This window comes from Akebia trifoliata, chromosome 3 (assembly GCF_017979445.1).
Source record: "Akebia trifoliata isolate Shusen 1 chromosome 3, ASM1797944v1, whole genome shotgun sequence".
In the NCBI taxonomy this organism is placed as follows: domain Eukaryota; kingdom Viridiplantae; phylum Streptophyta; class Magnoliopsida; order Ranunculales; family Lardizabalaceae; genus Akebia; species Akebia trifoliata.
This window is the reverse complement of record NC_141377.1, coordinates 35,202,739-35,228,939: the sequence shown is the minus strand read 5'-3', so window position 1 is coordinate 35,228,939 and position 26,201 is coordinate 35,202,739. Positions and strand designations below refer to the sequence as shown.

Genomic DNA, 26,201 nt, shown 5'->3' with positions numbered 1-26,201 from the left:
TCTCTTTTGGAAGAACTGTGTTTTATATCATGTCTATCCATGTACATAGTGACAATATAGGAACCACCATTATTTTTGACTTGAGATCCAATTAGGTGACAGTTCCTATTGTTTAGTTGGTGTTTATAACACCTTGGGCTCCTATAATCATGCCATTCACTCAGCCCAATGGACACTTTATTTTTTTGAGTTGTGCTGGGGTGACATGTTTTACTATGATTCTCACAATTCTGACGTGGAGATGCATACATAACTGTAAATGATATTTTACTCGTATCGCGAGGAAACACATCTATGGTTATGTACACATCCCACGTCAGAATTGTAAGAATAGCAGTAATGCCGTGTCATTTCAGCATTTTTCTAGTTTTATTTTTGGGTTAGGATAGGAAATGGTGTCAGTTATTAATGTGAAGGTCAGTAAGGGAAGGAGGATTTTGTATCAGGTCGTGATAAAAACATTCAGACTTTTAACCAATTTAATTTAGCAAACTGGCTCCTACAATTTTGGAAGCACCTATGGCTGGTAATAAATTGTTATCCATTTCAAAAACTAATTATGATTATCAAATGATGAGATCGATATAACACAGAGAGAAGTGATCAATGAACAATTTTTTCTTTATGACTACATGAAGTTATATTTAAATTTTTCGTTACATATGGTAGTACTATTCAACCACAAAACTACACCTTACCCAAAAAAAAAGGTACCCAACAATATTACCAACGAAAAAAAGATCACAAACTCAAGGTGAACCAAATATTACATTAGTGACAGAAAATAGGAGTTTTCTCAATCCGATGTTTTGATGATCCACCTAATTTTCCAAGTTTGATTAACAAACTAGGATGAGTCAGGCTTCATCTTGTCATCTAAAGTGTCCTGAATGTGGAATCTAAACACAAAGGGATTCCTTTATTTCAAAAAACTCCAAAATTCAAGTAGAAACGCCAGGATGTGCACCATTATGTATCTGAACATGCCTTTTTGTTACTACAGATGCACTCAAGGAATGGATTTATATAAGACTCCTCAGTTTTGAACCCGTCATCTGCAGAGTTGGTCCTCGATATGTTTCTTGAATGTCAAATCTAAATACAAGAGATTCCTTTATTTCAACTAACTCCAAAATTTATGTAGAAACGCTGTGATGCACCTTTAATTCAACTGAACATGCTTTTTGCTACTACATATGCACTCAGGCGAAGGATTTTCATAGAAGGATTCCTCAGTTCTGAACCGACCTCGACCTTTAATCCCTGGCAGGGAACCTCCTCTTTTCCGTGGACCTCCGAGCCTATAATTTCAATTAGTACACAGTTATATGAACCTAATACTCACTCAATATTAATATCACCCCTTAAGTTTTCCGTCGGTCCTCTAACTCAATTTAACAGGTTCAATTTATTTCAATAGTAATGTTTACAAACATAGACAGTCGAGGTACCTGTTTTTGTGCATCTTTGTGACAATAGATGATAATAATGGGCCTTCTTTCAGCTCTCCTATTTCCATCCTATCAAAAACTTCAACAAGTTCTTTCCTGCATATAAGTGAAGTGGAAGATTAAAAAAGGGAATTATTTGGTTTCAGAAGGTAATTATAAAACCCTCAATTCTTATAACAATCTTACAAGTTACAACAGAAACAAGTCATCCAAAAAATAATAATAATAATAACTTCCGCATTGTGTTAATCCCTCTAGGAATGAGAAAGCTCTTGTTTTGATATTTAAGGTGCAAGTCATGGGAGGAAAAACCATCCATGAATAGATGACTTCTGCACATGTGCTTCGAGAGGCAAATGTCACCAATTGTCATAGGGGTTGACACCTGTATGTATAGAGGATTTTATTTATTTTTCTTTTCATCAATTAAGAAAAATCTATATAGTAATAAAACACAAGGTGGGTCCCACTCTTTGTCTCAAGATTTATAGCCCATAAACAATGTATCTTGAGGACATGTTTAATCTTTTTACCTTTTCTCTTCTTCTTTCCAAAAATACTCCTAACTTAATTCTCTTTCTTCTTCTACCCTTTTCCAATATTACCCCTCCAACTATATTGTCTTTCCTCTTCTCCCCCCTTTTTAATAATACCTCTCGAACTTTATTATTTTTCCTCTTTTACCCCCTTTAACCTCCATGGAGGACGCCCGCCCCATAGGCACAGGCAAACTTTAGTTATAGAAAAAAAGGGAATCATTCTCGGAATAGTTCTCTGTTTCCCAATTGAATTTATGGCATCACTAAAAAAGGAATGGACATACCTATTTGGAGTGATGGTCTTGCGGTGGCCTAAGAATCTGCGGTGTCCCTCAACGGCTCTTGCCATGTTACCTGAATGTGATGGAACAAACACATCGCTCTCAATAGACACAATATAATCCAGTGCCGCTGATGCATGATTTCCAAATACTTCCAATTCTTCCGGAGTTGCCACTGTCTCCTGTGTCATCAATCAATCAATCAGGTAACTTCTTGATGATTGCACCAAGATAGTGGTCAAGGTGGTAATTGATTTCTCCAATGCATAATAAATGAAATAGACAATCATTGACAGACCTTAAAAAGCAGATTTGGAAATTGGGATCTGAGTTCTGAAATGTGAGTGCTACCACCATAGATTTCCCCAGCAGCAATGTAGATCAAAGTGGAAGTAGGATAACCAAGAGCTCGAAGAAAGATCCCCACCTCTTTAGGAGTTAGTGGACAAAAACCTCCGATCCTCTGTTCCGTTGAATTGATCTTCTTCATCTTCCAGTGGTTTGTGTTCTCCCTAGAAACAAACAGATAAATAGGGAGCAATTAAAGAGAGAAATTCACCTGATTGGAAAATGCACATAGACCTGATGTTAGGTTCATTTGGTCATGTCCTATTGGTTAGCTCAGTTCAAATTCTCACGGTTTGGCACTTTTGAATAAACGGTTCATAGAGGTAGTTCATAGCGTATATTTAATTCATTTATGTAAATCTCATAGATAAAGACTCGGGTCAAGGGAGCATATCATCGGTATAAAAACAAATAGGTATCTTTTATATTGACCAAAACTTGGGATTTCCAAAATAAGGGTTCTCTCTAATATTAACCAAACCATGTGAGCATCTCTAAAATTCACCAAAACAAGGGAGTTTGTTAGATTCGCTGTTTTTGACGAACCAAACCTCGAACTGGTTTGGTTTGTACCAGTTTGTGGTTTGCTACCATATCAGTGAACCCTGTAACACACTCGTATCAATATTTCACATAGAAGATTTATTTGTGAGGACAAGCCAACCTATGTGAGCCACATTTGAGGCAAAGTTCTACCTCATTATCCTCAGTTCTTCAGCTTCCGCGTCAGTCAGACCATAAGTACAACCAGTAAAAGACAGCATGTCTTTCTCATATCGCAGATGAAGAGCGATATATCTCCCCCCTCGTGATCTCAGCCGCTCCACCAGCGTCTGTGGTGTCACCGTCATGCATGCTCAGAACCTAATTTATCAGGATACCCCATAGGAGAGACCTCTTAAATGCATTTGCACCCAAAGCATAGACAGATCATTATACGAGGTTTCCTAATCAAATATAAAGTTCTTGAAAGAATTACAAATCAACGCAAAAAAATATCAGACCTTCCCCAGGTTCTCAATAGGAGGGGAGAATCGGAGAGCATGATATAGAGCACGGCATCGCAATCTCTGGATATCGAGAGGGAGGTCATTGTTTGCTAGCCGGGAATCAGATTTCGCAACATGTATCACCTGCCACAAAATGACTTAAATCAGAACCAATCTTTGATTAGGAAATTTAACTTATTATGTGCGAGACCCAAAGAACATTGACCATAATATAAAAAATGAAATAAACATCCTAGTTTTTAAGGAGAGCTGCTATTGGCATCCCAACTTTACTTATTATACCCAATTAAAATTAAAAAAATTAAGTGAAATGTCAAGAATAAATAAAAGTTGGGGTGTCTCGTTTTTTTTGCTAGATTTCAACTTTTGGGTTTAGGTTTTTATATGAGACTAATCATAATTGTAAACAAGCTACTGGAACTGTTTGAACGAACATTATAAAGTTTTGTAGTGTTGAGATTATAATTTGAGCCAAACCATTGTAAAGTTTGACTGGTGTGTTTTAATCTTTAACTAGGGTGTGATAAATAATTTAAGAAATTGGGGTGTAATAAGTAAAAGTTGGGGTGCCAATAGCATCTCCATTTCTAAATTAGATAAATACATATAGTAGTTGCCCTGCACCACATTTAGTACAAAAACTAACTAACCTGATACTCCTTCCACAATTGTGTCATCTCTTGGTAGTAGCCCATACTAGCCCATGACGTGAAGTGCTTCCGTGCCCTAGGAATAGATTCCAATTCCTTGGGAAGCTCCTTGATTATATGCACATCTTCTTGCAAGGTCGTGATGAAATGAAGTTCATCAAATATGTCTGAGAATGTACTATATAGGGCCCACAACAATGGTAAGTATAAGTAGAAACAGACATTAATAGGATGGAGAGCTCTTTGAAATGTTGAATCTAGAACTGAAACAAACCTTGAGTCTCGCCAAAATGATTTTTTATCCAGTTGAGGAATAACTAATGTTGCATTCATTATGCGTGCCACAGCAACCATATCACAAATCTATAACAAGAAAAGGTGATTATGTCAATTAGCAAAACCAGGAAGCTAAAATGGTAGAAGAGTAGGAAAACCAATCCATTGCGGTGTTTTAGAATATGTAAGAGGCTTAGGCCTTGAAGCCCACCCGAGGGAGAGACTTCATCAAATCTTGTGTTCCTTATTAAGAAAAATAATAGAAGCTCATGAGGCAAACATCTCATCCACTAAGGCTTCAAGTAAGGTGGATCTTAACACCTTCCACACCATTTTTAAGTATCGTGTTACAAGGGTGTAATCTTACATGCATATGTTGGTGGTTGCAGGTTTTTTGGAGCTTAAATTGTTTAATCATTCTGTTTGTTCTTCGTTTTTTTGTTTTGTTTTGTTTTGTTTTGTTTCCCTTCTAACACTTCAATAAATAATAATACACTTTTCAAGATCAAATAAAATAAGCAACATCTCTTTCCAAATATGCAGTAGATCAAATTTAGCTTTTTTTTTTCTTTCATTTGTTGTCAATTTCCTTTTATTTAGAGAGTTACTATTGCCACACCAACTGTGTGCAATTCTTTGGTGATTTACATAGGAATTGATATGGCATTAGTAAAAGTTGGTGTGGCAATAGCAGCTCTCTTTATTTATCCTTGTACTTATTTGTTGTGTTGGGTATAGAATTAGAAAGGTATGCTCATGAGACTTACACCCTGCACCTTGAGGTTTAAAGTTCACACTTTAAGCCATTGAAGCGCCTCGCTCCATGCCTTCACAACGAGCACGCACATTTTATGACCATGTGCATAATGTTAGTCACTTTGACCACTTCCTCTTATATAAAACTACTATTGTTCAAGGCAGTTTAGTAATTTTCATTGGGAGTAGGACTCTCTAGTCAGAGCTTTCTTGGTCTCTGTGTTGTGCAAAGTAGTAGATGAGGACTTCAACTAGGTTTTTACAGGTGTCTATGGCCCAAACAAGGAGCTGGAGAGGCCACGGTTTTGGAATGAGTTGAGAGATGTGGCTGGGTACTGGGATAAGCCATGGGGATTAGGAGGTGATTTCAACACTATTAGACTTGTGTGTGGAAAAAAAGGGACCAATCATATTTCCAAGAGCATGCGGGACTTTGGGCATTTTATCAATCAATATGCTTTGGAGGATCCACCTTTGGAAGGAAGAACTTGATCCAATAATCAAGAAGCTGCATCTCGAGGTTGGGTAGATTCTTGGTGGCGAGCCACTGGGGGGAACATTTTAGTAGTCTTTCACAATTTTCGTTACCCAACCCAATCTCAGATCATTGCCCAATTGTGATTCAGACTAATTACACCTTGTCTAGACCAAGACCTTTTCACTTCAAGAACATGTGGTTGGTTCACGAAGGTTTTTGTGATTTGGTTGATGGGTAGTGGAAGCAGTTTCCATTCAGTGGGAGTACAGGATTTGTCTTCAAAAGTAAGTTCAACGTGCTCAGAGAGAAGTTAAAAGAATGGAATGTGGAGGTGTTGGGGAGAGTTGAGGTTAAAAAGAAATCCATTCTGGATATTGGGGCGGCTAGATCACAAAGAGGAGAGTTTAGGGGTTATGAGGAATGAGAAGTTAGGAAAACAAAATTAAGGGCAGCGTTTCAAAAGGTAGCTTTGATGGAAGAAATGAGTTGGAAGCAAAAATCGCTAGTAAAGTGGTTGAAGGAAGGAGACAACAACACAAAAAATTTCCATAAGGTAGCGAATTTTCATAGGAGTCACAATCACATTAGAAATCTAAAGATAGATGGGGTTTTCGTGGAGGGTGAGGAGAGGATTAGAAAGGGGGTCGTGGAATTCTATAAAAAATTGTTTGAGGAAGATCAAGAGTTCTGACCCACACCCGAGCTATTAGAGTTGGGTTCCATTTCTTCCGACCAAAGAGATTGGTTAGAAAGGTGATTCGAGGAAGAGGTTTTTGGAGCTTTAAAGTCGTTAAGTAGGGATAAAGCCCCAAGTCTTGACGGTCTTACAATGTTTTTTTTCCTTAAAATGTTGGAAAATGATAAAGGATGATCTCATGAAGGTATTTAAGGACCTTCAAGAAAAAAAGAATTTGGATTATGGCCTCAACAATTCTTTCATTGCCTTGATTCCTAAGAAGGCAGGAGCAGAGGACTTGGTAGACCTCAGACCTATAAGTTTGGTGGGGTCTATAATGACCTGAAATCCTAAAATGTATCTCGAGGAAAGAATTTTAGATCCGTGCATTGATTTAAAAGTTATCAAATCCTCGAGTTTCGCATTTGATATTTTTCCAATAGGTAAACGACACCTTAGAGACGTAATTTGAGGAAACCGATCATACTATTAGATTCGTGTCGAAAAATCACCCAAAATAGAGTATAAGTTTGTCCAATTCGGCATTCGGGAAAAACAATTCCCAAAATGCCAAGTATGTCCCAACTTACGTGATATAAATATCTAAATTCTATTAGAAAAATCAGATTTTTCTTATTCTCCTCTCCAAACAAATCTCAACCCTTTTCCTTCAATATTTGAAACTCAGATCTACACTAAACAAGAACGATCCGAGCTTAGGCGCAAGAAGGAAAGTTGTTCCTCTCGCCGAGGGTTACGCGTGGACGCAAAGAAATCCGATTTTCCCCGGAAGAAAATTTTGGAGATTGGCCGGAGGCGATTTTAAAGTCCATTCAACCGTTGAAAATAGCTTGATGTAGGTTGCCTTCCCTTCTACCTTCTAGTTATGCAATAATTTCATAGAAAATCCATGTGATTGTTGATAAATCGATCGTTTCATTAAGTTTATACATATTTGAACGATTTGAATCATGTTTGCATGCTTATTTATGATTGGTTTTAGTTCATTTGATGTAATATAATCATTTTATAGTTAATATGATATTTGGATCGATTTTGGTCGAGTTTCGACGAAAAATCAGCAATTCAGAAAAGTATCCGAATGTTGAGTTTGGTTCTAATTTGTTTTGTGTTGCTTCCATATAGTATGTATACCCATTTCCTACATTTATTTCATTAAAAACAATTAAGTATTACTTTAAGTTCTTTAATAAATAAATAAATAGTTCGTTTTCAATTTCGACTTTGAAAAATTATTTTTCAACACTTAGTTAAATTTGCATAGATTTTCAGCTTTTATGTCTTATGGTTTTATCTTTGTTTTCGAGTCTCTCGACTCAACCAAAACCATCGAATGGAATTGGTTGATGCTTTATGCATTTCGAATTACTTTAAAAGTAAAATTACTTTAATAGATATGTAGGAAATTAGATGATAGATTGATCGATTTAATTGATGGATGGATAGAGAGAACGTATGTTCTCGACTGATTAATGGGACAGTGCCTCCAGTTCTACGTAGTGGTCATGCCACGTAAAACGTGATAGATAGATAGAGGGATGAGATGGTTGATGGATGGATATGACAGATAACTGTCACTGGAGGGCACTACCAGATTTTGTTTGTATTTTCGATTAAAAGAAATGATATATTATATACAAAATAAATTATTTTGTTTACCAGTAAAGGTTTGTAGAAAACCCATAAAGAGTGACGCGTTGCTGTGTATCCGGAAGCGGCAAGTCAATCTAGGATAACACTAGATGTCATATGCTCTTCGGTAGTATGGGATACCTTAGAGCATATTACAGCTTATGAAATCCGGGAATTTCTCCTACTTATTTTCTGGGGAACGTTGTGTGTAAAGGCGGTCTCTGTATAGTGTAGAGCTAGGCGGGGTTCACATGCATTGCCTCTTGATAGGCTTCGACGCGAGGGGTCTCCTGGGCAAGTTAGTGATCACTATTAGTCTGTAGTCGTCAAACGGTCGACCTCACCGTTAGTTGAACTCAGTATTGGGTTCTTGGTCAACGGCCAGTCTGAGCCGGATAAATGGTCATCCAACCGTGGTATGCTAGACCGGCCACAAAATCAGATTATAACGATGGGATTCCACATCGGAGGTTAAGTTTGGAATATCGTATTGCCATAGCCGAGGCGGTTATATCGGCGTGTTCCTCTGCTCTCTTATCGATTACACCGCCGTGTTCTTATTATGTATCTTTTCTTATTTTGTGATGTTTGATAGATGTTTTTATTTGAAAGATGCATAGGTTACTTTAAATGATAGAAATGATAGGTTGAAATTATTTAACTGTTTATTGAATATGCTTAGACATTTATCGTATGTTACATTATGAAAAACTTACATTATTTAATTGTTCAACTGATTACTCGTGCATGTATGACTCGTTGTTAGAACGGCGTTCATCCAGCTGAGTAACATTCCCCTGTTACTCACCCTATCCTTCCCCTTTCAAATTATTCAACTTTTGAAGAACCGTTCTTTGAGGAGTCTTTTGAGGAGGTCCTTGAGGAGGATCAGATTGATGTCTTGCCGCCGCCATGTCTTTGAGGACTAGTAGAGGATCCTAGCGGTTTTTGGTTGTAGATAAAAAACATGTTAGTTTAGAAATTTTTGTAACCTGATGAATTATGAGATTAAAGATCTTGACTTATATCAGTGTTTGTCGATTTCTTCTGCTTACTCTAGACTCTCGTATAGATGTTAGTTAAATGTTTATTCTGCTGCGTATATTTTCTTTTCATAAGTATTATTATTTATGAATGTTCTGTCAGATTGTGTGATTGATTACCTCACACCTCGAGATTCTAACCGATGAATCATAAGGATTCGTGTTGGGATTTTGGGGCGTGACAGGGTCGACTTACAAGATAATAGCAAAGGAGTTAGCAAATAGATTGAAGGTTATGGCTAATGGTTTGATTGGGCCAGAGCAAGGGACTTTTGTGAAGGGGCACCAAATTCTTGATGGTGTCTTAGTAGCAAATGAGCGCCATCAATTCCAAGAAAAGATTTGATAAGCCAAGTTTAGTCTGTAAAATTGACATGCACAAAGCATATGATCGTGTAAATTGGGCTTTCTTGAAGTATTTGATGCATCGAATGGGTTTTGGAGATATTTGGATTGCATGGTGATGAAATGTGTGACCTTGACTTCTTTTTCAATTCTTGTGAATGAAGTCCTGGTAGTTTTTTTAGGAGTTCACAAGGGTTGAGGCAAGGAGATCCTTCATCCCCATTGTTGTTTGTGTTGGTTGTGAAAGTTTTGGGTCATTTTTTGAGAATGGTGTCCAATTTTGGTGAATTATCGGGTTTCTTGGTTGGTGCGGAAGATTCTAACATGTCAGTTTTCCAATTCGCCGTTGATACTGTGGTCTTTCTGGATGCGTCAGATGATTAGGTGAGGTATTTAAGGGGTGTCCTTTGTTGTTTTGAGGCGGTTTCAGGGTTAAGGATCAACTTGAGAAAGAGTACGTTTTTTTTTTTTTGGAAGGGGGGGGGGGGGGTTGTCTAGGTGGGCAGCCATGTTTGGTTGTCAAATTACCAACTTCTTATTTGGGTTTGCCTCTAGGAGCAGAGTATAGGTGTAAGTCAATTTGGGATTCGGTGGTTGAGCATATGGAGAAGAGGTTGATTTCTTGGAAAGCAAGTACATCTCTAAGGGAGGGAAACTCACTCTAATCAAAGAATACGTTGGCAAGTATTCCAGTCTATGACCTATCTCTATATACTATCCCAAAAGTGTGGTAGAAAGATTGGAAAAATTGGTCAAGGGTTTTTTGCAGCACGATAAGAATGGAGACAAGAAATTTCACTTAATAAATTGGAGAGTGGTGTGTGACTCAAAGAAGAATGGGGGTCTAGGAATCAGGGATTTGTTACAAAAAGTGGTTGTGGAGGTTCGGGGTCGAAACTAATAGCCTTTGGAGGAAGATTATTGGAAAGTTGGAATGACTGGAAAAGTGAAGAGGTCAAATTGTTGTATGGGTGCAATGTGTGAAAAGGGATAATGAAAGTTAGGTCGGATTTCAAGAAGTGGGTGCAGTTTAGAGTAGGTAAGGGTGATTCAGATTATAGGAGGTTTGGTAGTGCGACGACTAAACTCTTCGTCTTCGTTTTCCTTGTCTTTGCAATCTCTCACTAAAAAAGGGATGTCCTGTGCTACTTTCTTGAACCTTGAGGGAAACAAACTTGCATGGGACTTGGGCTTCAAAAGGGATTTCAATGATTGGAAAATGCATGATCTACAAGACTTAACAACTCAGCTTGATCATGCAAATTGGGTGAAGATGAAAGATGATGGGAGGGAGTGGACTCGTACTAAAGGTTTTAATTTCACTATTAGTTCTTTCGCCTTAGGTATGTCCATTCCTATTGATTCCACTTGGCATTTCCCTTTCAAGTTCATTTGGGATTTAAAAGCTCCCTCAAAAGTGCATTTTTTTTTACATGGGTAGCATCTCTCGACAAGTTACCTACGCTTGATTTTCTTATTAAACGAGGTTTTGTGACCCAAAATTTTTGTTTTCTTTGCAACTCAAATGGAGAATCGATTGACCATATTTTGATTCATTGTGAGTTCTCTCATCTCATTTGGTCTTATTTCTTTGAGCTTTTCAAAGTTTGTTGAGTCAATCCCAAGTCGATGTTATATTTGTTTCAAGGTTGGGATTCTTCTTTGTTTTTAGGGAGAAAGAGAATCCTTTGGAGATTGCTTCCTTTCACAACTACCTAGGGGCTTTGGTTGGAAAGAAACCGGAGGATATTCAAAGGGGTTGCTTCCTACTCGAGATATTGTGTTGAATGTTTTGGACTTGTTATTTTTTTGGTGTAAGCTTTACCCAAAATTTAAAGGGGTTTTCTTTGAGGAGTTCATTTGTAGATGGGACTCTATGTGCGATAGTTGAGTTCTTTGTGTTGGTTGGTCATCTCGATTGGTCATTGTACTAGCTTTTGTATATTTAATGAAATTTATACTTATCAAAAAGAAAATTCCATTGGGAATGGTATAATCATTTGGATTGTTGATGGTAATTTAAAGAAGAAACACGAACCATGCCTCAAATTGCCTAAATTTACCTTCTCTTCTAAAATCGCAGACAACCAGAGACTCTCCAAATGAAATCGCCGGCACCCTGTAGCACTTCGGCTAATGGGATATTCTCCAAACACAATGACAAAGATCCTCCAAATAGAGGATTTTAACCACAACTGTGATTATGGATATAAATCAGATCAAGAAAAGGGATTAAAAAAATGCGGAAGAAGAAAAATGAGGAAGAACCAGAATCCAATCACCAGAGTGGCTCTGATACCATGTAAACTGATCTAGGTTAGGGTTTGAGAAGAGAGAAGAAGAAGAGATAGAGTTGCAAGGCTCATGGCAGGTTTGATCCCTGTGTATCCCATATCTGACCGAGGAGTCAACCTGGGTTAGGTTCAGTCTCCTTTAAACCTTTATATTATATGAAAAACATGAAATGACAGACATGCCCCTTACAGAAATACTTGGTATTCGCAATAATATATAATTACATTCCATAGATGAACCTTTATACAAGTTTGTAGAAGCCACGTTGCTGATCTTTTTTTTTTGGATGATTATCCTCAAGGAAAATCAACTTATTCTTAAACATCAAATCCAAGCAACTTTTGGTTCACATTATTTTTTGGTTGAATTTGGTCCAGATTGTTTCAACCTCTAATCCACTTTCGATATGGTTCAAAATTTAGAACTACCTGATTTTTTGTAAAGATAATCTTCATGAAAGAATAATCCTAGACTCATTTCCATGTAGATCAGTGTAAAAGGTGGTAACTGAAGGATATGATTGCGTGCCAAGAAACACGTATAAGAATAAATAGTAACTTAAAATGCATTGTGGAAAATATATAGGTAATTAACTTACACCAGTACGCATTTGATTCAGTCCTCCATTACTTCTGACAGTTATGTAGCGGTCCCATTCTTGAGGTGCTGTTAATATAAAATCCAGCTTAGTATGGGTTTTTAAAAAAAAAACTTAGTCCACTCCATAAGACCAAATATGAAGCTTAAAACATTTAATCCAGAAGAAAGTGCATGATCCAACTTGATGGAAGGAACAGCAGGGTTCCTAAAAAGGCAGCATTGAATTTTGAATGTAAAACATGATTCAGGTCCACATAGACTAGAAGCATATAATACATGAGATTCAAAAACTAAACGTTTATAAGTTCAATACCTGCCTTCACTTTCTTGCTTATCAAAACAATAACAATAACACTAATAATAATAACCTTTATATCTAGGGGTTGGCTTGACACATGAGTGAAAACCATGGCTGAAAGGAGCATCCCACAGTTGTTCACCTGGAATCTGCAAAATTGAAAACACAACAATCTCATAAGGAATATGTTCAAACATTGAGTCAATTATCAGCTTCGAGAGTCGGTGAGGTTTATTTAAGCAGATGAAGATTGCAGACACATGGGGGGAGAGGGATGAGTTGCTGGTTATTGGCAATGGGTCATAGGTGTAAAACAGTTGTTTCTTTACATCGAGGAATGACTTCCTTTTTTAAATAAGGTCATACCATAAATTATGAATAAGTAACACATTCTAGTTTAGGGTAGAAATTACAATCTAGGGAGACAGATTAGCCAAGAAGTAACCGGATAACCCAAAAACAGACAGGAGATTGTTGAGAAAGACTATCTCTAGGCATGTGAAGGGGGAGAATGAAAACATAAGACAAATGGATTTAATCAAATTTAATACACCAAAGTTATTCATCAAGGAAATGAAACTGGAAGGTTGGATACTGATTTCAAGGTTTTCCTACTTCATTTTTTAATTTTTTTGTTACAGATAATTTATTAGCAATCAAAAAAATAAAATACACCATCAATGTGAGTGAAGAAGATTACATTTAAAAATAAATAAACTACCCCACCCACCACCCTTCCCCAGTTAATGATAAAGAGCCCCACCTAAATACAAAAATCATTTTAAAAAATTCCCTCTACAATCTCTTGATAGCATTGACCACTTAAACATGAGAACACCGGAAAACATTCCTCAAAGACCTCCATGAAGTCCAATCATCAGGAAACTCATAGGCGGGCATCACTCTCTCTACTACAGGATGATCAGCCAATTCAGCCCTCTGATGGACTTTTACGTGACATGCATGATGTCCAATTCAGATAATAGCAAAAGCCAACATGTAGTCCTTCCCGCTAAGGCAGGTTTCTTGAAGAGGTATTTGAGAGGGTTCATATGAGACAACAGGATTACCAAGTGAGAGAGCATATAGTGTCATCTCTGAATCACCTTACCAAATCAAGAGCTAAAAGAAAAAACAAACCCCAAACTACTCTAACCAATGTATAATGTAGGCAATGGTTGAAAGCTCACAGCTAGCTTTACACATGGAATCGAAATAAACAATTAACCTTTTTGTGGTTGATCAAATGATCCGTAGTTAAAAATTTGTCCAAAGAGCCCATCCAAATGATTAAAAAAAACTTTCAAAGAATTTTCCCTCGTTCTTTTTTTGATAATTAAGAACACATTTCATTGAGAAAAAAGTGAGTGGGTCGAGAGTGACCAACCCAAGTACAACAGAAATGAAAAACTATAACACAGAAAACAAACATATTGAAAACAACCTAAATCATATTGAAATCATGAAGGTTATGTTGTTAACATAGGATTTAATGCTTTCTATTATTTGTAAGGGTATTATTGTAACTTTCTTAGTCTCATTTATATAATGGCAAAGAGGTTGTTTTCCCTCTAAGTCTTTTACAACATTCTTCATCCTCCTCTTCCTCTATCTTTCTCATTCTCTCTCTCAATCTCTCTTTTCCCTTAAGTCACACTTCGTATCAGAGCTTCGGAGACGGCAAAAGAGAGAGTCGTAGTTGTTGTAGCTCCAGCAGTTGCTGACGTCAGCATGATGGGTATTTTTCAATAGGATTTGATTTATCTTAATTTTAGGCCCTTTCTTCCACTATTTCCATTGCCCTAAAGGTTTCACGAGAAAACCCAGATTTTCGGTTTTTTGGCCACCATGATCTCTTAGTTGCGTTGTTTACTGTAAGATTTGAAAGGAATGATCATTTTTGGCTTGAGATTCTTATGGAAGTTGTTTTGTTGCATTCCAACAGGCGATGATGGAGTTATGGACATTTTGGGGACTGTTTGATGTTTTTTCTTATGACCTAGGTGTCAAAACTGTCTCAAATCATTTTTTTAATCTTTTTTTCATCTTAAGAATTGTTGTTGATATGATTTAAGAGTTCTTTATGACGCATGAGTCATTTGTGTATTTTTCCTTCATCATGGATCAATCGGAAGTCTATGTGCCAATGAATTCCGATAATCTTCCACCTAGCATTACTACCATTAAGCTCACTCCTAATTACTTGCAATGGGCTCGTGCAATTACTATGTATGTTCAAGGTCATATGAAAATGGGGCTTATTATTGATTCAACCTCGAGGCTAAAAACAGAGTCTTCAAATGCTGAGAAATGGGATGCAAATAATGTTATTCTCCTTGGGTGGTTGTTTAACTCAATGGATCCCTCTATTTCTAGGACTTTTATGTTTTATGACTCTGCCTCTAAGCTATGGAACAGGTTGGGTGCTATATTTGCTCTTGTTGAGCATGACACACGCATTTATCAACTTACACAGACCCTTACTGAGTGTAAGCAAGGAGATACGACTATGGAGGAGTATTTTAGCTCTTTGGAGAGTCTGTGGGAGGAGCTTAGACATTATGAACCCTTATCTGAATTTGGAGAAGAGGTAGCAGCTAAGCTAGCAAGAGAGAGGAAGGGCATCAAATTTACAAGTTTACTAAACTACAAAACAATTCTCATCATGGTGATGGTTCAAGATAAAAATACATCATGAAATGCAAATGTACTGATGAGATAGTCATCACCTTGGAAAATGCAAAGAAAAATAAAAGCAACACGCGTGCGTATGTAGATCTCATGGTCCCAAATACCATTTGACACCCTAAGAGGGGGTAATTGTATGAATAAAAAACATGATTGCATCCCAACCGCATATATGCCGCCTCAAGATGTGTGTCAAGGGCATTAACCATAGGCAGAAGCATGCATGAATCTTGAAGCACTTCATGAGACATCCACCCTGAGCTTCAGGCAGCTCTGAACATCGGAAAAAAAAAACCCTTACTTTGAGAATAGCACAAGGAAGGAGGCCAATGAATGGGATCCTTGCACTGGCATGTAACTAACAGCAAGTATCACGAAGAGATGATGATCACAATAGCCAGAAATCAAGGAGACCATTATGAACGCATTGTCAATAGAAAGGAAACTTCTTGGATAGAGGGATAATGAAACCCTTGTAAAAGGGGAGAGATAATTTAACTATATTCCTTTTATGATTCCAATAGTTCAAATATAATACTTTGAGTCTGACTTAGAATTGGAGCTTTTGTGGAAGATACCACACATGTGCCCAAGATCATATAAGGGTGGGTTGATTGTGAGAGGGTCTCAAGGTGCAGGATTAAAGTTAAAACCCCCTTAGTGGCTAGCAGCCTTCAGTGTTGACCACCTTAGCAGTGACATTTTGTTGATTCAACATTGGGTATTGTGAGTTCTCTCAGCCTCGCATACATTAAAATCAGCGAACAACACTATAATTTAAGGTTTGGTCTTCTCTTATCTCTACCAAAGTATCTTTTTTCATGTGGTTGACAACCTTGGATAGACTTCCTACGGTTGAGTTTCTTCGATTGAGGGGCCTGAATCTTGTTGACTATTGTTGTTTGTGTAAGGTGAGGGGGGGAATGTGTGGATCACTTGCTCATTCATTGCGAGTCTGCATCCATTCTTTGGTCCCATTTCCTTTCCTTGTTTAAAACAGTTAGGTGCCAACCTCAATTAGTTCTTTCCCTTTTATCATGGTGGAGTCCATCAAGTTTTTCTGGCAGGTGAAAAATTCTGTGGAAGATCGTTTCCTATGCTATTTGTTGTTGGGGCCTTTGGAAAGAGAAGAACGGAAGAATCTTTGAAGGGAAAGAAAGTTCGTCCCAAGATCAAATTTTAAAGTGTTCTTAGCTTGGTTTTTTTTGGTGTAAATGGGTTAGGAAGTTTAGAGGGTTGTTTTTTTTGAGGATTTCTTGTTCAGATGGGAAACTGTTTGTAGTGAAACTTATTAGTTTTTGTATCTATTCATTTATACAAAAACACTATAGTTCAAAAACTAGAAAACCAAATTAGAAACTAACAACATAGAACTTCAAAATAAAAACTTAGGCCCAGTTAGGAAATCCTTCTAAACATGGACTGAAACAAGTAATTGAAGGAAATTTTAAAAAATTGCTAAAGAAGACTCAACTGCTAGAGTAGAATTCAACCAAAAACAGGATTTCCTTTATGGGCTTGTTCCTTGTTTGTATTATAGCCATCGTAATCGTCAAATCCTTATCCCAAATTCCCAATAATTTTGGGGTGGCTAAACAAAATCCTATTGCTCCATTCTACTCGGTGCAGAATCACATCTTCTGTTACTGAAAGTGTGTCCATATCAGCTTTCATTTATCTCAATCTTCATTCTTTCACTTGTTCGATTTATGTCCTAAATGAATGATCTTGAGCTTTTTGGATACTTTATTAATAGTACTATCTAACAGCACCAATGAACTATTTCAATTGTAAAATTAAATCTCTAGAGCAATATCCCTTGTTAGAAATTTAAATCTCAAAGTTCCACATTTTATTGTTTCTCAGAGATAAACGTAAATATCAAAAAGTTGATACAAAATCTCAACTTTAATACCCATCAACGACGTTGTAGGACAATGATCCAGATCCCATTAATACGTCAGGGCAGTAGGTTCCACAATGATAATTCCAAATTAAAGAAAAAAAAATCAGCAATTTTAAGACCAAATAAGAAAACCCATTAACAAATAAATGATGAAAAACAAAACCCACTTCATCAAATGTCCAAAAATTCAATCTGTCTAATTTTACTAGCAAAAAATAGTCTAAAAGATCATGAAAAAAAAAAACATACCTGTTGAGGTTGGGACTTTTCAGAGAGGAAAGGTTTGGGTTCATCTTCAAGAATCTGTCTTGTGGAGAAGAAGAAAATGATAATGGAGAAAGCAAAGAGAAGGGATATGTACATAGTGATGGAAAAAGGAGATGGTTTGGGTAGAAATTTAGTTGTTGCAGAGGTTCTCGAGTGGGATGAAGAGCCACCCCTGCTGTTTACCATCTCATCAGATCTCTCGATATCACGGTTGAACTCAAAAATAGGCCTCTCTGGGTCTGGGTTTGGGTGAGTAGTTCAGATATGTAACATTCATATTCAGCGTTTTGAAACAGTTGACTTGACACGGTTTTAAAACTCGTTATTCCATCTTGTCTCGTCTCCCAAATTTCCGAGTTGACTCGTACGAGTTATATTGCTTAGATAGGTTAAAGTTTTTAATTATTTACTAATATATATTTAGAGAGGAACTACTTGCTATCACCAATCACATTTGCATCCCAAATTACCTCTTTTTTTTTTTAAATAAATAAAAATTTACTACCAATTGTATTTTTTTTCTTTTTCTTTTTTCTTTGATGCTCTCAATCATTACGAACATTCTCAATCGATGTAATGGGATGTGTTTCTTCATCTATCACTTGAATTGAAAATGAGAGTAAATTTGAAAAATGATCCTAAAGTGTCTTGTTTGTTTTGTCAACAGAATTAATATTTTAAAAAGTGTTGTAGATGTTAAGGTAACATGACACTTTATTTTTCCTTAAAAAGCAATAGTATCAAAGGGGAGTAAGGAGGGTTTTCCAAGTGATGTCATGCAATCAATACTATGTGATCTGCAAGCAATACTAGAATGACTACAACTTGAACAGATTATAAGTCAACCCATACTTGTGTTTGACCCAACCTCAAGCATGAAATGCTCAACCAAGTTAGGTAGGTTCATTCTTCATTGATATCATATAATTTAGTAATTATAATGTTTTATATAAAGATGTGTCATGTAAAGAAATATAAAATTCACAATTATTTGTTTTAAAAATATATTTCAAAGTTGGTCGACATGAAATCATAAGCAAATGTAAAGAAAAAGATGATGATGACTGACTAAAGTTTAAATGTGAATAAGAAATAAACAAAGGTATGTAAAACAATTTTTAATTATCACATTATTAAGTTTGAATTCGAACAAATCGTGCAACCCAATGTCTACGTACAAATCCAACCCAATTTGTTTCGATCAAATTTTTTGTGCCCAAACTTGACCTATTAGGCCACCTCAAGTTATCTCAAATCCGAACTCGATGGGTTGGACTCGACCTTGAGTCAAGTCTAGGCATAGTTAACTTAGATACGGTCTCAACTTCGGACAACAACAAAAAAATGTTTGACTCAAACCGTGTTGGGTTCAGGCAACCCAATTTACCTGAACCTAATATGACTATAATTTAAAAATATATATATATTTTTTTTAATCATAGTTTCTTTTGCATTTAGTTAGTATGAATTTGTTTTCTCAATAGTCAATATATCAAAACTAATGTATGATTATTTTCATAAAATAAGCAATGTCATATAATGTAAATATTTGTTATGTTGGAAATTACGACTAACTATAAATGAATTAAGATGATAACTTTAGTTAATAATCATTTTCTTCATTTTTTTTTTTTTTTTAATTTACTTATAATTTTATATATGTAAATTTTGAAACACGATTTTAGGAGAAATAACGGTAAAGTTTAAGTTCTTTTACATACCACTTATATTATTATGAGTCTTTATCATTGCTAAACTATCTAGTATTAACTGGGAATAAATTAACCTATCAATCTAACTTGGTTGGGTTGAGTTGAGCATTTCAAGTCCGAGACTGGGTTGGAACGGGCTCGGGTTGGTGTTTGCTAAGTTCGGGGTGGGTGCAGGTTGATCTCCATCCCGGTTCAACCCACCCGCCCCAGTTGCAGCCCTAATTCGAGTCCATTAGAATTTTTTTGTGACTCGCACATCGGAAATGACTCGTCCTAGTCAACTCGATCTCCTTCCGTTTACTTCCGAAAAACCAGGTTTAAAAACCATGGCACACGGAAGCTCCAGCACCAGCAGAGAAATTCCAAGTCCAATCAGAGCTAGGTTAGTTTTTCTCTCCTCAACATTCCCAATTACGATTTTCATCTTCTGATATGCTTTGTCCTCCAATTGCCTTTCTGAGTAAGAAGATTCTTCAATTCTGTTCATATACAAGTGTGTCTCACTCTCTCAGATCCTAAATAAACACAAATCGCTCAATTTCATTGATTTTCTCTCTGAATTTCCATCTGGGTGCGCTTGATTTTCTTCGTCTCTCTCTGTTTCAGAAGAAATGAATATCTCTGAAACAGAAATTCGTGATCTTGATCCCAATCCCATTGATTTTCCTCCCTATATATAAAATGGGTTATCTTTGAATTCAAGTTTTCCGTTGTTTTTAGGGAGATTTCGATGCTATCATGAGTAACCATTCGTTATTAGGGCAAGGAAGCCCCAAATCCTTCCAAGCTTACCCAAGAGGGGATTTCGATTTGGAATCCGGAAGCTTCAGAAGAACCCGGAAACCGAAACCTACAGTTTCAAATTCGATAAAAATGCTTAAATCCATTGCGAATCGCTTCCACTACTTTTCCAAGCTTCACCCACTTATAGTTTTCTTTGTCTCATTGTCATTTGGAGTAACCATACTAATCATTCTCTCTTTATACGAAACCCGGTTTCAAATTCTTAGTTCTCAAAGGAAATTTGATCTGAGTCCGGGTTCGAGTTCGTATCCATTTGCGAATCTTCGAAATCTTGTAATGGTTGCCGGGCATTCGGTTTATACGAGTAATAGTTGTGGGAAAGTTGATCAGGAGGGGTCATGGTTTTTGGAGTCGTATCAGAAACACCCGGGACAAGCAGCTACTTTTGTGACTCATATAAAGGAGGGTGTTGAAATTGCAGCTAAAGATGGGGCAGCATTGCTTTTGTTTAGTGGTGGAGAGACTAGGAAAGATGCTGGTCCTAGAAGTGAGGCACAGAGTTACTGGGCCGTCGCCGAATCAAAAGGCTGGTTTGGTGCGTTAATCATGTTTTGACCTCTGAATTTCAATTGTTTGTGTTTTATTTGTGTGAATTATCTCATTTTGGATAGAAATAATGCATTTTGATTATTTGAAGTAGTTTCTTGCTGGTTGTTGACTTTGCTGTTGCTTACTTTTCTTATAAAAGTTTTTTTTGGTGAAACAATAAAATGTTGTAGAATTGGATGTTGTGCATGTCAATGGCAGATGAGTGTAAAAGGATGCCATTTTGTGGGAATGGGGCGTTCTTACGAAGCGTAAAATCATGTTCTGAGTCTGACAAACTAAAGACTTGGTTTTTTGTAAAAATTCAATGAACGTTACTTTAATTTGTACCAAGAGCTAGATGAATTCGACATCTTTGTGAAAATCATCGAGTCTTATGGCCATCAGAGGGTATATTGTTTCCATATATCAAGGGAAAAAGCAAATGATAATTCTATTTGTTTTTTTTTCTAACTTGTACACTTGAGAATTTGTAAACCACCCCCCCCCCCCCTTCTTTTTCTTGGCTAAATGGGGAAAATTTGTACTCCCTTGAGCTGGAAAAACTTATCTCATTTTTTGTGGTCCAACCTATGTTTCTGGTTCCTTAGTGGTTTCCTCTATTGCTTTGAGGCTGTGTATGGGTTGGCAATAAATCTTCAGAAGAGTAAGGTCTTTGGTGTTGTGATGGTCCCTAGCTTTGATTTTCTTGGAAGGTCATTTGGTTGTCAAGTGGGGTCATTCCCATCTTCCTATATTAGATTATCTTTGGGGGCTTAGAGCAACTCCAACGTATCTTCCAAAACCCCTTCCATTTCCCTCAACTGCCATTTTGGAGTGTATAATCCACTAGAGGGGTCTCCAACACAGTCTTCAAAAGCCTCTTCCATTTTGGAATTTTAAGTTTTCAAACTCCAAAATGGAAGACATTTAGAGCTATTCCATTTTATTTTTTTGGCTCCAAATTTTTTACAGTTGGTAGGATTTTCATCTTGGATTGAATTAAAAAACATATTAAAATATCTACAGGTCACCATTTTGGAAGACACAGTTGAAGTGCAACACCTTAAACATCCAAAATGGTGACCCATAATGCTCACAGCCTCCATTATGGAATATCAAAATGGCATTTCCCCTTGGAGTTGCTCTTACACTGGCAAAGCCATATGGTCTCGATAATTGATAGGGTGGGAAGGTTGTTAGGATTTCAAAAGGAAAAGTGGTACCTTTCTAATTGGAGGGGTGGAGGGGGGGGGGGGGGGGGGGAATGAATGAGTATTCCGCTACTCTTATTATTATTTATAGTGCCTAGAAGTGTGAAATTGCTCTGGATAAATTGTTCTGTGAATTTTTGTGGAATGATAATGAAGGAAAGGAGAAAATTCCACCTTGTAGTTTGGAAACTCATTTGTGCCCTTAAGGAAAAAAAAGGGGGATTAGCTTTTCGTAGCCTGAAGGATCATGAATTCAGCTCTCTTGGGTAAATGGTGGTTGAGATTTGGCTTGGATCACAATTGCTTGTGGAGAAAAGTTGTTAAGACTGAATATGGAGAAAATTATTTTGGGTGGAAAAGTTTATTCCTCCTTTGGGTGTTGAGTTTGGAAACGTGTCCTCACAGTTCTTCCAAGATTTCACAATGAGATAGCTTTCAAAGTTGGGAATTGGAGCAAGGTTCAATTATGGTAGAATCAATGTTGTGGTACATCATTTTTCAAATAGTTGTTTCAAAATCTTTGTGCTATATGATCAAAGAAGAGGTGGTTTGACTTTGGTTTCAAAAGAGCTTTTTATGATTAGAAAGTGGATTCTGTTTGTAGTTTCACTAACTGGATCTCCCTCCTTTCCACTTGTCTCGATGATAAGGATTGTGGGGTGTAGGCAGTAGACAAGGTGGGGTATTCACAAGCATATGGTTTTTCTCATCTCTAGTTCATATTTCATCTAGCAAGTTCCTAGCAGTAGCTATCGGGGTCTAAAAGTCCCTTTCCAAGATAGCATTCTTCATTTGGTCAATTGCATTATTACCTCAATGAATTTTTGTTCATTATTAAAGCTAGCAATCAGTTTTTCAATCACTTGCTCATCTAGTGCAGTTTGTCTCATGAAGGTTGGTCCCATTTTCATGTCCCACTTTCACGTCCCACTTTCACATGTTCTGGTGCTTTCTTAATTTGGTTTAATCTTTGTTCGAGAGTTGGCTGTCTCTGCCTTTTTTCTATTGTGTGTTGGGGCTTCTAGAAGGAGAGGAATTGTTGGGTTTCACTTTTCAGGGGACTAAGCATGCCCTCCATATCAACATTTGAGGCTTCCTCTTCTTTTGATGTAAAATCTAAAAGGAGTTGGGTTTTATTCTTCAAAGATTTCATGTTTAGATGGGAAATGGTGTAAGTGTAGAAAGTGTGTGTGTGTGTGTGGGGGGGGGGGGGCGTTGTATTCTTTCCTTTGCTATTCTTTCCCTTTTCTTTATCTTTGATTTTGCTTGCTTTGTTTTAGGTTGGTTTCCTTGACCTAGTTTCTTATATTTCTTACACACTGCACGCACACACACACCCCTCCCGCACGCGCACGTGCACACTCACGCACACCCATGTCTATATTTCCTATTTGAAGTTATACATACACACTTGATTTGTATGGCATGGCACCAGAAATTTGAATCTCTGGAACTCTTTGGTGCATGGGCTCTTCTAAAAGGGTGAAGTACTGATGTCGGACATGTACCGGAAGCTTCCAATTTTCTCTTTCCTTATTGCAAGCTATTGGTTAACAGTTGTCATAGATTATTGAGGTCTACCCTTTCCACTTGCAATTTTCATTGTGACATAATAGTATTTTTATACACTCTATTGTCACTAAGCATTATATATAGCGTTACTCTGTTCTAATTTATCTAATATATAGTGCCAAGTCCTCAAATTATTATTTTTTGGGTTCTGCCAAATCCTATGTTTTGTATGTCAGAATCTGTTACTTGTTCCTGCATCCATGCAACATGGTTTTAAATAAAGCTTCAAAAGCTTATATAGTTCTTTAAATATTTTGAAAAAAAAAAGACTCTTTTGAAATTTTTAGGTTTAAGATTGCAGTAACTTCTTAACATATCTGCCCACATAAAGGAGGTTTCTATTGTCTTCCCTTTGTTTCCTTAGAAATTATCTTCACATTACATATAAGGGTTGTGCATTTTGGTTCAGTTGGACTATTTTTTATGAGCCATTTTCTTGTACAGGCAAACAAGAGGATGTGAGAGAGAGAGCACTCACAGAAGAGCATGCAAGGGACAGCTTTGAGAACCTTCTTTTCAGCGTGTGTCGGTTCCGGGAACTTACTGGCGTGTATCCTTATAACATAACTGTGAGTCAACTCTTCTCTTTGACTGAACCCTTTTCTCACTTGGTTTTTCCTTCTGCTTCCATCTAGAAAAGTAGCCTTCAAGTCAGCGAAGGGTAGTGGAAGCATTCTTTGGTTTATCATAGAAAACCTCCACTTAACTACTTAAAATGATTTGAAATCTCACACACACACACACAATCTGGTTGTTTTTTGTTTTTGTTTTGTATTTTTTGTTTTTTTTTTTTTTTTTTTTGAAAAGAAACGTAAAATGGTAGGGTAGATTGGCCCATGCATCCTCATGGTTGCAGTGCAGTGGGTCAGCCAATTGACCTACATCCTTATCAGTCATCAAATAGCTATAGAAGTGGTCTAAGTTTCTTTCTTTGAACTAAATGTGCTAAATTTTGTCAGATTGGCTAGGATTAAGAGCCATTAATCATCCTCATAAAGTCATAATCAAAACCATGTCCCTAAAATTTGGTTTTGGTTGAACGAGTGCTGCTCCTCTACTAATTATGTTTAAAGTTATGTCTTCTGTTATTGCAGCTGTGTTAGTGTCCGCTCTCATTACCTCAATCCATATTCTTTCCGGACTCTCTCTCTCTCTTTTAGAACCTTTAACTTGCGGGTCCTTCTTGAATACCTTACCTAGATTTTTTTTCTTCCCCAAACAAAATATATAGTGTCTCATAACATGACCAATTCCTCCCCACATAAACTAGAGTACGACAACAAAAACTTTCCTCTAAGAGCTATAACCACAGTCGAAACCCCTACAGGCTAGCACTTTTTTTCACGAAACCAGCTACTGGAACCTGTCATTTTCAATAACCCTTTTCATGTTTCCTAATTATAATTCTCATATGTTTGGAAATCAGGTTGTAAGTTACGACTTCAAGGAGGAAAGGTTTGCTCATCTTCATCGCTCTGCCATCAGGTTTCCTGAGGCAAGGTTCTTATACTCTGGGACCCCAGCTTCATCTACTTCAAAAGCAGCTGCAATGAAAGGTGAAGCTTTGGTTAGGGCTCAGTTCCAAGAAGACCCGTATGGGTGTTTGGGTTCTCTTCGCCGTAAAAAACTTGGACGTGATCCATTCCATCGATCAATCCCTTACCCTAATGGGTGCCCAGAATTGGAAGGCTTGTTCAGATATTGTGGTGTATCTCCTTACCCAGGTGCCCTTCCTTGGCCTCAAATGGATATTTGATCGCATATATGTTGTCTGTAAGTACGGAGGAACCTGTGACCTCAAAATTTTCACAAAGATGTGAAACCCTCCCCCAAAAAAAAAAAAAAAAAAAAAAAACAAATTTTCACTTTTCTGAATATAAGGAAACAAAAATGAAACTTAGTTGTTGTTGTTTATGTGAAGGAGGATAATTAGAGGAATTGAGGGTCTATGCATAGTTTGATGATGATAAGGCATTGGATTTCAGTCATGTATGCATTATGGGCCTAATTTAGTAATTAAAATAATTTTACTAGTTATTAGATTTGATGTTTGATATTTTGTCTAATAGAATTGAGTTTTGTTGGATTTATAGTAGTATGATTGCAAAATGTTTAGCATCAAAATTTTAGCTGGAGAATTGATTCTAAAATATTATGTGATCGAAATAATTATAATCAAATTAACAGGAAATTTTTTATAACAGTAGTAAGATATACCATGCTTTATGGAATAACTGTATAAATTAATGTAACATAGATAAGGATTTTGAGATGAATGAGTGAAAAAAAATAGGGAATATGGGGGACCCATTTAAACAGAATAAGAACCAGAGACCAAGTTTTTTGGTTTGGCTTTGATGATAATCAAAATTTTAGTTGGATAAGTTCTCTTTTTAAGAGGACGGATTGATCTTCTAATTTTCTGTAATTTAACAAATTATAATAATTAGTTGATTATTAACAAGTATGATACATCTTTCCAGCTGGAGAAAATTAGAAGATCTACGCTCTTGAAAAGAGATTTTAGCATCATTCAGCCAAAAATCCGGATTGTCAAAGAAAAAAAAACAAAATGGATTTTTCATTTATTCACTAATTTTTCGTTAGGGACTTATTGAGCTTCAATTTTAATAATTACCATTTTTATTACTTTTCCAAATTCTCCACATAAGTCCTCTCCCTCTTGTGTTTTTGGGGGAGTTGTACGCATCAAAACTTTGAAGAGATCTTGCAACTCTTTAAATTATCAGAAAATCCTTAAAATTAAACTTGGGCGTACACATCTAAATTAGTGCCCATTGATTGAGATAGGTC

The 26,201-nt window shown here is 36.7% G+C and overlaps 2 protein-coding genes across 2 annotated transcripts; one reads left to right on the top strand and one right to left on the bottom strand.

Moving 5' to 3' along the window:
* Nucleotides 1-633: 633 nt before the first annotated feature.
* On the bottom strand, nucleotides 634-17,808 carry LOC147406587 (O-fucosyltransferase family protein). The gene is made up of 11 exons (XM_086434689.1): nucleotides 17,543-17,808; nucleotides 12,770-12,848; nucleotides 12,400-12,467; nucleotides 4,554-4,642; nucleotides 4,280-4,457; nucleotides 3,624-3,752; nucleotides 3,316-3,452; nucleotides 2,570-2,783; nucleotides 2,275-2,453; nucleotides 1,452-1,547; nucleotides 634-1,301 (listed from the first exon to the last, which is right to left on the bottom strand). Exons 1-11 carry the CDS (start codon nucleotides 17,744-17,746, stop codon nucleotides 1,163-1,165), a joined length of 1,512 nt encoding a protein of 503 aa, XP_086290815.1. The 5' UTR covers nucleotides 17,747-17,808; the 3' UTR covers nucleotides 634-1,162.
* A 1,780-nt stretch (nucleotides 17,809-19,588) lies between these two features.
* LOC147406586 (uncharacterized protein C57A10.07) lies at nucleotides 19,589-25,246 on the top strand. The gene is made up of 3 exons (XM_086434690.1): nucleotides 19,589-20,611; nucleotides 23,832-23,956; nucleotides 24,814-25,246. Exons 1-3 carry the CDS (start codon nucleotides 20,011-20,013, stop codon nucleotides 25,141-25,143), a joined length of 1,056 nt encoding a protein of 351 aa, XP_086290816.1. The 5' UTR covers nucleotides 19,589-20,010; the 3' UTR covers nucleotides 25,144-25,246.
* The last annotated feature ends 955 nt before the right edge of the window (nucleotides 25,247-26,201 follow it).

Coding starts and splice junctions, on each gene's coding strand:
- LOC147406586 (XM_086434690.1), top strand. CDS start 20,011: ATGAGTAACCATTCGTTATTAGGGCAAGGAAGCCCCAAATCCTTCCAA. Junction 20,612..23,831: donor CGAATCAAAAGGCTGGTTTG/GTGCGTTAATCA, acceptor TTTCTTGTACAG/GCAAACAAGAGGATGTGAGA. Junction 23,957..24,813: donor TGTATCCTTATAACATAACT/GTGAGTCAACTC, acceptor TTTGGAAATCAG/GTTGTAAGTTACGACTTCAA.
- LOC147406587 (XM_086434689.1), bottom strand. CDS start 17,746: ATGGTAAACAGCAGGGGTGGCTCTTCATCCCACTCGAGAACCTCTGCA. Junction 12,849..17,542: donor AAAAGTCCCAACCTCAACAG/GTATGTTTTTTT, acceptor TCAATTTTGCAG/ATTCCAGGTGAACAACTGTG. Junction 12,468..12,769: donor GCCAACCCCTAGATATAAAG/GTTATTATTATT, acceptor TTATATTAACAG/CACCTCAAGAATGGGACCGC.